This window comes from Triticum aestivum, chromosome 1A, assembly GCF_018294505.1.
Source record: "Triticum aestivum cultivar Chinese Spring chromosome 1A, IWGSC CS RefSeq v2.1, whole genome shotgun sequence".
Lineage (NCBI taxonomy): Eukaryota > Viridiplantae > Streptophyta > Magnoliopsida > Poales > Poaceae > Triticum > Triticum aestivum.
This window is the reverse complement of record NC_057794.1, coordinates 38,880,399-38,892,339: the sequence shown is the minus strand read 5'-3', so window position 1 is coordinate 38,892,339 and position 11,941 is coordinate 38,880,399. Positions and strand designations below refer to the sequence as shown.

General features: G+C 42.9%; 1 protein-coding gene and 1 long non-coding RNA gene across 11 annotated transcripts; both read right to left on the bottom strand.

The window, feature by feature from the left end:
- Positions 1 to 1,865: 1,865 nt before the first annotated feature.
- On the bottom strand, positions 1,866 to 7,308 carry LOC123188445 (protein Rf1, mitochondrial). 10 transcript variants are annotated; one of them, XM_044600610.1, is made up of 5 exons: positions 4,693 to 7,302; positions 4,470 to 4,568; positions 4,001 to 4,083; positions 2,446 to 2,585; positions 1,866 to 2,320 (listed from the first exon to the last, which is right to left on the bottom strand). In XM_044600610.1, the coding sequence occupies exon 1, from the start codon at positions 5,933 to 5,935 to the stop codon at positions 4,958 to 4,960; it is 978 nt and encodes a 325-aa protein (XP_044456545.1). In that variant the 5' UTR covers positions 5,936 to 7,302; the 3' UTR covers positions 1,866 to 2,320; positions 2,446 to 2,585; positions 4,001 to 4,083; positions 4,470 to 4,568; positions 4,693 to 4,957. The 10 variants fall into 10 exon arrangements, with proteins under 10 accessions (XP_044456545.1, XP_044456552.1, XP_044456517.1 ...); XM_044600617.1 differs by having other exon boundaries at positions 4,517 to 4,568; XM_044600582.1 differs by having other exon boundaries at positions 1,867 to 2,320; positions 4,001 to 4,568.
- Positions 7,309 to 8,580: 1,272 nt separating this feature from the next.
- On the bottom strand, positions 8,581 to 11,239 carry LOC123188442 (uncharacterized). Its single transcript, XR_006494637.1, has 2 exons — positions 10,767 to 11,239; positions 8,581 to 10,674 (listed from the first exon to the last, which is right to left on the bottom strand). It is a non-coding gene; the product is annotated as an uncharacterized lncRNA (long non-coding RNA).
- Positions 11,240 to 11,941: the final 702 nt, after the last annotated feature.

Genomic DNA, 11,941 nt, shown 5'->3' with positions numbered 1-11,941 from the left:
CTCTCGGGTTACACTGGTTTTCTTTGCACATTTTGGAATATATCTAATTCATTAATTTAGTACACATATAAAAGAATGCAAATCTTAATTGGCATTTTTAAATACCTGATTAACATCTTGAATACATGGTAAATATTTTTATGCACATTTAATTTTTTTAAAATTATCAATTAACATTTTAAAATACAATATTAACATCTTGAATACATGGTAAATATATTTTTATACACATTTAAGATTTTCTAAATAAATTTTTAAATAATTTTAATGCATGGGCTTTCAATGCATGTTTAACCTTTATTTAATACAAGTTCAACATAGATTTAATACATGGTCAACATTTTTCTATACATTTTTAACATTTCTAAAATACAAGTTTAATATTTATTTAATACATGGTCAACATTTTTTATACACATTTAACATTTTTTCAAATACAAATTTAACAGTTTTTTAATACATGATTTAACATTTTTTCTATACACATTTAACATTTTTCAAATTCTTGATTAAACTTTTTCAAATACTTATTATTGAAATGCTTGATTAACATTTTTATATACACATTTTGTTCATACATGGTCAACATTTTTTCTATACACATTTAACTTTTTCAAATGTTTGATTAATATTTTTTAAATACTTGTTCAACATTTTTTCAAATGCTTGATTACATTTTAAAATAAATTACCTATTTTTTTCATATGCCTTGTATTTTTTCTGTACATTTTGTGTATACATGACAAACATTTTCTCTGTACACACTTAACATTTTTCAAATGCTTGTAAAACATCTTCATTATGTAGAGTGTTTTTTGTAATATATATATTTTCTGTACACACTTAACATTTTTTGTAATATATATATATATATATATATAATATTTTAAAGTATAAAAAGTAAAAGAAACTAAAGAAAAAAACGAAAACAAAAAACATGAAAAAAAACGAGTTTTTGGCCTTGGTGCGCCTGGGCCGGCCCATCTAGGGCTCCCCTTCACATCAGGGGTTCGTAGGTCTGACTATAAACGAGACATTTCCCTCAAAAAAAAAAGACTATAAACGAGACATAGGGGCGCTCTATTTTTTAGCGTAAAACGGTGTTTCCGACTGTAGCAATGGGCCATATTTATAGCCATATTTCTCTTCGCCTTTGCGTCCACATACGATACCCATAAGTCACTAGCTTATTGTTTTTTTCCAGTTTTTTCTTTCCCTTCTATTCCTTGAGCACATCGTCAATCCGTTGCACTGTTGCTCACCTATTGTGCAATCCCTAGATTGTTGTCGAACATGAAACATCAGAGTTACGCCGGAAGGCCGGTTGACACTGAGATACGACGCAGGTCGCGCAAACTTCAGGACAAGGCGGGTGGAGCAAAGCTTCATGTCAGGAAGCTAGGGTCGGGAGGCCGGACGTGAATGCCGCCATGAAGGTACGCAGGGAGGCGCGAAAGGCGGCGGGATGCTAGAGGTGAATGGAGGGACTATGCTATGGGCTGTTGTTTTTTTATGGACCTCCATATTTTAGGGTTGTAGTAGGGGATCCTGTTGGATTTTTTTTCTTCTGAACCCTAAAAAGCATTTGGGGGCATGTTTAGAGATATGCTATAGTTTTCTTTTTCTTTTTTGAGACTTAGAGACGTGCTACAGTTGCTCTAAAGGGTCTCTTTAATTTGCAGAATCAAACATCAAAACATAAAGGGTATATGATTGTATTGCCATGTCCATAGAAATCATAGATAATTAATTTGTGTAAAAATTTGCTTGATTGCACAATACAGAAAAGTAAATCATCCATAGACAATTTTTTTGAAAATGTATAGTGCAAAAATCCGCAAGAGATAATCCAACAAATCCAACAATCCAAGTGGAAATAATTGTATGCAAATCATTTAAATCAAAGATTTCAAGATACAACCATTATCTCTAAAAGAAAAAAAAATAGAGCTACGGATTGGGGTTCCTCGTTACTTGAGCAGAAATAGCATCTTCACTCATCCACATCTCATATTATCTAGACAATTGCTATCTTATACTATGACACGGTTACATACTGCTCTTGCCTATCTATTTCCTTGAAATGTACATACATGCATAATAAGATTGAGGATATCTCAAAGTACAGAAGCCTGTTTGATCACCCAAAAAATGTAGCATCGTTCCAATTCCTTCCAGAATCAACCTGACAGAAGCCGTCTCAGATACTCGGTTCCTGACAGGATACCCTCTTTCGCATCAAAGTCTCGACGGAAATGGGCATCCTCGTGTGCCTGCCTGGACGAGGCCGTGGTTGCTCATCAGCATCCGCGAAATTGACCTGCAAAGGTTTGTTGGAAAGCTGTGACTATCCTAAGTGAAAATAGATGTTCCTTATAGCGAAGGCATAGCTACAGAGGTAAACTATGTGACATGGTCATCTGGGAGTGGTTCTTTTGTGATTACCTCAACATGCACGTGAGCACTAGGTTCATTTCCCATCATTGTCACTTGCATGCTATGCTTTGTATGGAAACAGAGAATGCACATGTGAAGGGGCTACTCCGCTCATGAACTGCCTTAATGTGCTTGTCCAAATTGGATTCCTGAAATTCAAAATGTGGAGCATGAAAAACAGAGCAGTTTTGCGATTTATTGCAGACAGCAACAAATCCATGAAAAAGAGTCAGACATGTGAGATTGCAAATCACACCTTTGAAAATGAGCACTTGCAGTCCTCAATGTGGCATTTAATTCTCAGTGACAAATATATATTTTTTGAAATGTGGGCAAAAGCTTTGCCCGTTCCATTAATTAAGAAGAAGATTGATGCTCAGTTAATTACGGAAAATTGGGCAAAAACGGATACAACAAGGGCTAAGCCCACTTCCAAACATCGATACTCACAGCACCAAGCCCACTCTCGCCAATGACATGCCGAGCGTAACAACAGGTGCCAAACAGGCAAACACACACCAACAGGAGGCCCCGCTCAGCCAACACGCCAGCCTATCTACCCTCACCGGATAGAAGACGCCGTGACTGCTATGGGAGCAGCAGACCCAGGACTCACCTGCAAAGGTGAAAAGGCATGCACTCCACAGGAACCTGAGTGAAAAATGAACCTTCATGCATTCGCTGATGACGCTTGAAGTTCTTCTTTAGCTGCTTAGTGCAATAGGCATCACTGAACATATCGGTGACAACAGCATAGAAATGTTTCTTTCATAACCATGGGCGGAACTAAATGATAAATGAATGATGCCTTCGAGTAGACATGGACTTCTGCTACCAAATCGTTAAATCCAAACTTGCACTTGTTGCATACAACATGAATTTGGGTGAATGCTAAGCTAGGTATGCAACTGAACCCAGGTTTCTATGTAGCCAAAGTTTCAGTAACATACAAGAATGAAGCTTGTTTCAGAGCCTTTTAATCCACCCAATTCCTTGCAAACTAAGTTGACATCCAAGTGATGCTATTCAACCAAGAACCAAGAACCAGGAATGAGCAAGAATGGTTCTCCTTCAACTATTTTCGAACAACGCTAGGTAGAAAGAAGCTGAGATCTGAACAAGAGGAAGTCGAGCAAGTAGGATGTGTATGGTGGAGGAACTCAAAGTTGCCCTCGCCGTGTAGATGTGTGCATCCAGGGGAGTACCTGAAGCAGAGAAGTAAGTGTGGCGCATTGATGCAGTTGAGGACCAAGAAATGAACAGAGAAGGTAAAGGTTGCAGCATGGATTCTTGGAAACTTTATTGTTGCGGGGCAGTACGGAGAACAGACGGCACCAGAACTGGAGAGGAATGCACACCACAGTGTAAGAGAGCAAGAAGTTTTCATCAAGCAATTGCTCTGATTCCTTCTGTCACGTGAGGTAGTGTTAGTGTCCTCCACACTGAAGCGAAAGCTCACACCGGGGAATTCTTGGCCATACCTTTATGTACATCATGAGGAAACATAGTTGAATCTTCGATGAAGTAAAGCAGAAAGAAATCACACTGGAAATAATTTTCTCACCTGTATGTGACGAGCTCCCACCAGTGCAACTGACAGCAGCATAGAGTGTAGGAGAGTCCAGCATGAGCTTGTATATTTATCCGCTAATTGGACATAACATGAGCAACCTCAAACATCAGTTCGTCCAGGACCTTTTTGCCCCGAAAAATAAACAAAATTCTCAAACTAGAACTAAAACAACCCTTGAGATAGCAGATCGCTGACAATGACATTGCTAACAAATGCATTCATATGAAGGAAAGTGACTGCTTTAGAGAGTTTATAAAAGCTCAGGTGGCTGGTACAAATCATACTAGAAAAGATTGTATTTTTAATGCTTCTTGTGGAAGATTATATATGTATACCACCCATTTCTAAACCAAGGGTGCAGAATATATTGTAACCTCGGATATTATTCTCTGGAAAAAGAACTACACGCACCTTCATATGGCATTAGATCTAAGGAGGTAAGTTGTGCAAGAAGACTAACACTTATTATGAAAGGCAGTAGAACCACAAGCTACTTGCAGGGAATACCATTACTGAGATAGCAAGCCGCCATGGTTCTTCTTCTTCAGCTTCTTTTCACCTGAAAAAGTTACAAGCCCCCACCAAAACGAAGCATGTGAATTAATAAATTGTATCTTTCCCAATAGCCATCAGAAGTAATTACCCCTAAAATTACAGGTGGCTAGTAGAAAAAGATTGTGTACCTTTCCCAATCGCCATCAGAAGTAATTACTCCTAAAATTGTAACCAATCGTGTTAGACTAATTGTCTACCTTTCCTCGCCCATCAAAGATTAAAAGATTCATAGACATGTCACTTTCATGTGATCCGCACACACCACAAAATGAACTCACTATACAAGTAGGCAGTTTGGTTTCTTATACAGTTGTTCTGGCAGGAGAGCTTTCGCAAGCAATAACATAACTGTGCTTTCCGAGGAGTTAGTCTCATATGCAGCATATCAACTAGTCAACCAAACCCATCGAAAAATTGATACTTTGCAGGGAGCAACTTAATATCCTCCTGATGTTTCCCTTTCCTTGAAAAGAGAGACAACATCAATGAGGCAGTTGAAGCTTCAAGTGAGATACTCTTCCCATCAACTTTAGACAAATAATTTCCAGCCTTGGCTATCTCACCTTTTTCCAACAACATTCTGATGATATCATTTATAAGAAGGGAACTGGGAACGATACCACTGTTGTCCATTGATGAAAACATATTGTCAGCATCTTCCACTGCTCCGTCTTTTAGAAGATTTTTTATCATTACCTTATAAGTAGATTCATTGGGCACCAAGCCACTGTGTGATATTGCAGCAAACAAATCCTTAGCTTCTTCTCTTCTCCCAACCTTGTACATTGCATTAATCATGGTATTGAGTATTGCAATATCAAACTTTACATTCATTGTTCCTAATTTCTGGAACAGGGTGATAGCTTCGTCTGCACAATTATTTCTACAAAGACCTCTAAGTATTATACTGTATGTAGAAATACTCACTGTTATTCCATTTTCCGTCATCTCATGGAACATTTTTCTTGCGGCAACAGTTCTCCCAGCACGAAACAACCCATTCATTATTATGCAATATGAAACAGTGTCAGGTTTAATTCTCTTACGCGGCATCTCTCTGAACAGAGTCAAACTATCATCGATCCTTCCATTTCTACAATAGCCATTAACAAGTGTATTGTATGTAATAACATTAGGCTCAACACCAACTGATTCCATGACATCAAGTACTTTTAATGCTTTATCCATATTGCCGACTAAGCAATATCCGTCAATCAGTGAACTGAATGTAATGGCATCAGGCCTCTCACCTATGTCTATAACCAAGTCAAAGATATCGTGTGCATCCATAATCCTTCCTTCTTTGCACAGACTGTTTATTACTGAATTGAAGAACACAATGCTAGGACGAGGAATACCTTTGTTCATCATTTCACAAACCAGCTCCTTGGCTTTAACCAAATCACCATGTATACAACAACCCTGAATCAGGGAGTGATAAACAGTTGTGTCCGGTTAAACTCCCATGGCAATCATCTGACTGAACTTGCCCATAGCATCGGTCAACCTACCCATTCTGGAAAGTGCGGCTATTACAGTGGAATAGGTGAACGCATCAGGACCTACTCCTTTTTCCCGCATTTCCGTAAATATGAGCATAGCTTCATCCGTCATTCCATGTTTAGCATACGCATCGATTAATATGTTGAAAACACGGCAGTCGGCTGCAATGCCATTCCTTTCCATTGAATTAAAGAGGTCAATCATATCAGCAAAGCATCCTTCATTGGCATACCCATGAAGCAAAATAGAGTATGAGACGACATTAGCTCTGTGGCCTTTGGCAGTCATGGAATCAAATATTTGTCTAGCTTCTTTGCTTCTTCCATGCTTGCAAAGGGAAGTCATTAACGAGCTGCAAGTAAAGTTATCTGGTATAAGACCCTGACTTGTCATTTCTCCATCTGGTCATCATCTGGAGCAGGTCGAGCGCCCGCTGACTCATGCTATTGTCGCATAAGCTCTTCAGAACAATGGAGTATGAGAAGGCATTAGGCACACAGCCGAGCTCGGACATCCTATGAAGCAGCACGTTCACAGCTTCATCCGTCCGTTTTGCGTAACAGAGGCACTTAAGGAAGGTGTTGGCGGCGATCTGGTCAGCCTTCAGGCCCGTCGTGAGGAGGCGAGCGAAGAAGGCGAGCCCTAGGTCCGGGCGATGCGCGCGGCAGCAGCAGTTCATGAGGATGCCGTAGGTGAAGATTGTGGGCGGTGCCACCCGCGCGCCGGATTCATCCCGGCAGACGCGGTTGAAGAGAGCGAGGGCGAGGGCGGGCCCATCTCTGCAGGCTCCGGAGGCGGGCGCACGGACGAGGGCGGCAAGGAAGCCGTCGAGGGAGCGCCCGGGGACCGGGGTGGCCTGCCGCAGCAATTCGTCGAACAGGTGGTGTGCATCGTCTTGGCTGAGCGCCCCAGCGCGGACGCGCTCTGTTACCGCGGCAAAGGCGGCGCGGGGAGACCAGGAACGCAAGGGCCGCGTGGTGGAGGAGAAGAGGCGACGGTGGAGGTGGATGCGGGACATCGGCGTGGTGGTGGTGCGGTACCGGTGGAGGCGGAGGAGGGGAGCCGCAGAGATAAAGCTGGAGGAGTGGCGGAGAGGGAGGCGGAGGCCGGACTCCGGCTAGGTGCAGGAGGGGGAGGGGCGGCTACGGAGGCGGGTGCGGATGCGGCGGCGCATCGGCGTCGGGAATGGCCGTCGACTGGAGTTCGTACGGAGTGGAGACAGCCTTTTTTCCTTCGATTCGATGGCAGGAGTGGAGATAGTCGTGCAGTCTATAACTGGCCAAACGGGCCGGCCCGGCCCGGCCCTGCACGGTCCATCCTAATCGTGCCTGGCACGGCCCGGCCCGCCAAAGCACGATTATTATACGGGCCGTGCCGTGCCGGCCCGCGTGCTGCAGCCTGCAGCCCAGGAACGGCCCATATGCTAATCAGGCCGGCCCACCAGCACGCTAGGCCCGCTAATATGCCTCCTATTTTGCGCACTGGGCATTTTTTAGCCTATTTTTACCTGTTGGGTCACATCAGGATACACAAAAAATTAAAAAAAAAGATAATCGGGTCGTGCCGTGCCGGTCCGCGTGCTCGGCCTTCAGGCCCAGGCACGGCCCCTAGCGTGCCGCATGCCGGGCCTGGCCCGTTTAGCATGTGACGTGCCGTGCCAGGCCCGTGCCATGCCGGCCGTGCTACCGGGCCGGCCCAGCTATCCTGGCCCGTTTGGCCACCTATAGTGTAGTCACACAACTGAGACGAGCGTTCGCTAATTTCGGTCGATTGGCATGGGTCCCATCTCCCTATCACAGAGTTTTCATGCTCAACTTCTGCTTCGTGCTTAATTATGATACTAGTAAAAAGGTCCGTGCGTTGCAACGAAAGGAAAGAACTTCACGCGGGCCTATAATAACCATATAAGCATTGCTCAAGTACCCCCCTCCTGTCCATGTTCTCTATTTTAACATGACATCTCACCCATGTCATCACTTGTCGTCCTTCCGCCTTCGCAAAGGATGACCCCGGTGTTCACCTAATCTATTTTTTTATCGGCGGTGTTCACCAAATCACAATGGGCCCGAGCATGGTCAATCCCAATGCGATGTCCCCGCAAAACAAAATTCTCAATGTGACGAACTCAGCCACCGCACGTCACATTGTACCATGCCAGCGCAAGGGAACGTTAAAAACTCAACCTGTGCACCTGTATAGGCTAGGATTTAAGTAGTAAACATTCTTTTTTTTGAAATTCATAGGATTTTTTTATGAAAAAATTGTGCACCAAAATCACATCATAGTATCATTATGTGATAGTTTTTTTTGTTGTTGTTGCTTTTTTCACAATGTGATTGTTCCACATATATGTCGCACCAACTTTATGTTGCCGTTGTTGCTTTTTTCATGATGAAATTAAAAAAATATCTTATAGAAAAAGATTACAAAATTATGTCTTTCTAAGAAATATATGAGGTATTTATGGGTGCGTTGTTCTTGGGTGTGTTCTGAAACCAAATGATAACCTAATGTGAAGAACAATTTGTTGATAAATTAAAAAATTAAGTCAAACAATTACAGAATAATAACCCAAAAAGGTGTAAGAGTTAACACGCTTGTACACACCATGCAAAGGCACCATCCCCTTTCTTAGGGTAACACAATTTTATTTATTTATTCAAAGCTTTAAGATATCTCTGAGGAAATGATGCTATTCCTGGAAATCACGTAAGCATATTCTTGCATCACCATTGAGCAAGGTGACCGTTTCATTGCTCTGCCCTTCATGGAAGTTGGGTCCATGATATTCAGCGTCTTCGTCACCGTCTCATGGTCGCCAACCATGTCCTTGCATCCTCATCGGCATCTCCCTGACATGGTCTCCAGCCATGTCCTTGCGTCCTCATCGGCATCTCCCTGACATGGCCTCCGGCCATGTCCTTGCGTCCTCATCGCCGTCTGCTGCTGCTAGCAGGGTGATATGGTTACCAGCCGTGTCCTTGTTCCCTCGTGTTTCCACCCAGCCCTCCTTGTCCAGGTCTGATACATGCTTTTTCTTCTCTCTCCCTCCACAGGGCCCTTCCAAGTTCTCTTCTCACGTTATCTTTCTGTATCAAGTCAGGCTGCTTGTTGACTTGTTTAACTCCCACGTATTTAAATTGGTGAGAATTAGTGCAAAGAAGTGAGGTGGGACTAATTATTTGAGAAGGAACATTGGTTTTCAACACAAGCGTAATGGAGTTCAGTTGGTTGCGTTCTTCTTGATGGAACAGGAGGTCCTGTCTTCGAATCCTACATGAGTTAAGGACCATGGAAGCCCACTGAGCACCTTCTTTTCACCTTTTTATATTTTTATTAAGCGGATCATGGAAGCCCACTGAGCATAAAGGCCCAGCAAGCATGGGAAAGGCCCTAGCGAGGCACAAACTGTACTAACAGGGGTTTGAAATTAGTACCACCTCCAATGTCAGATCGAACGAATGCATGAGCTGGAGCGCCAGGCATATATGTGTAGAGCAAGTACCAAACATATATCTCTGAAGATCAGAAGTGATTTTATCAAAACCCACATAAACATATAACGCATGAACTTTTACCAAAACCAACGTTATACAACAATAACTACAATTTTTCTAGTTCTGTGTGTTAGGTTGCGATATGCATCGACAGACAACATGAAAAATACAATCACCAAGAAAGATGTGTATACGCCGGATAGATTAAACTATGAGAGCATCGGGATATAGCAGGGTGAAGCAATGCATCGTTTTAAAATTTACCTCATATGAACAACATAGAAACAGCCGCGCAACCAAAATATGAATCACTGCATGGCCTAGGTTCCGGTGTAGCAACTCTTCTTTCTGCGTTGTTAAACAGGCAATAAATTAACTGGGGTCAAATCCAATTACTTATGTGCAATCCTTGCATTTGTATCGCTTACTTCGTATTAGATAGACCTGAAAGGTATTCATCGGTTTGATCTTACCAAGAAGATCAAAGTAACTCAAGACATGGTTACTAATTAAACCAAGGATACATTGGTGCTTATCAATACCTCCCAATTAGATTTCACATTAAATCAGTGGAGGGGTGGGAGAGGAGCACATATATGGAGCAGTGTCCCCGCCGGCCTTGCAAAGGAGGGCCTGGATGGAGGACTCGGCTTTGAACTTTCTCATGCCAGACATTCCTGGATCTCCTCCAGGCACATGCACGGATGAAAGGATGATGCGGCCAGCCATAGGGGAACAAATCCAGTATGCAAAAAAAAAAAAAGGTAGAACCATTTGTACCACTCCATCTCAAAGAAATTAACCAACCTCTTCCTCGAACATAAACTTTCAAGGTCACTGGCGATTCTTTTTTCTCCACGAGGTCCAGACTCATTCTATCTAAATGATTGACTAATTACAAACATATCAAAAAAGAATTTGTTAATTGAGTATATCAATTTTATCCCTGTGGAATAAAATGCAAGCTACTCCAAAATTAACATGCCTCTGAATCAATTCCAAGATATACTCTACTCCGAAATTAACATGCCTCTAAATCAATTCCAAAATATACTCATATTGTATTGTACCTCATGAACTGCTGACATTGCACAAAACGCAAGTTCAATCCTAAAAAAAATAAGATAATCATTAAGACAATACATAAGCATGTACTGTATGTGTACGACAGATTCAGGGTGAATAATAAGAAGAGATTATACCATGCTAATTGAGGGGGCTATGGGCTTTCTCGTCACGGGAGAGGAGGCAGCTGCTCCATGCCGCGCTCGAGCTATGGAAACGCTGTCCTCCAACGCCGTCCTCGAACGGGAGGCAGATGCGGTCAGAGTCGTCCTGCGTCGAGGAGGTAGAGGCGGGCGGGGGCAAGAAACGGCTTGTTGAGGTTGGTTGGGCCGGCGTCTTGTTGGCTGAGGTGGTTGGGGCGGCATCCATTGGAGGAGATGTCGATCCAGGCGTCGATGGGAGCCGGAGGTGGTTGGGTTGCGGCCGGGGCGGCGAGCGGCCGCGCCGATGTGGGCGGCTAGCGGGCTGGGGAAGGTGCGGCCGCGGCGGCTTGGGTGACGAGCGAGCTGAGGTGCAGCCGCGGCGGCGAGCGGGTTGAGGTGTGGCGGCGGCGAGCGGGTTGAGGAGAGGAGGCAGATGCGTACGGGCTTTTTTCTTAGCGTAGCAGATTAATAGGACTGCGTGTTAATTTCTATAAAGCACGGGGACCTTTGTGTAAAAACGCCGCGACGGTGAACCCGGAGACCCAATCCGTGCTTTATTATTAGGGAGAGATAGGGAAAGAGGGAAAGATATCTCTATTCTTTTTCCAAAGAAGCACGTTTAGGTTTTTTAGTCTTTACATTTTTTTAGGGAATAGTCTTTACCACAGTAGGTTGGGCTTTGCAATTGCTTAATAAGAACCTCATTTATAGTACCTTGTTCGAAGCTTTTTTTTTAATAATCCTAATATTTCAGTAGGTTCAAGCATATGTGGTATCATGTCGGATGATGAATTCGTACAAACCACATGACCATTAGGGAGCGGATATGTCTCGCTTTATACCAGGCAGTGTAATGACCCAGGATAAATATATCATAGATTGATAGCTACTTGATACAAGATGTAAGGTTTCAGAAAGAGATATGAGCTAGAGGAGAAGAACACGAGGAGATTGGGAGCAGAGAGAAACATGGAGGGGGAATAGCATCAGCCGATTCTAATTTCTTCGATGCCTTCTTTGTTGCTCCCCTGGCCACGTATAAGGTTGATGTGGTGGCTTCTTGAGACTTCCATTGTTTATGTTTTAGAGAATACTAAATAAATATATTATGAAAGAACAATTTTGTTAAACTGTTCATGCAGCGTAAAAAGATATTCGTCGAATTTTAT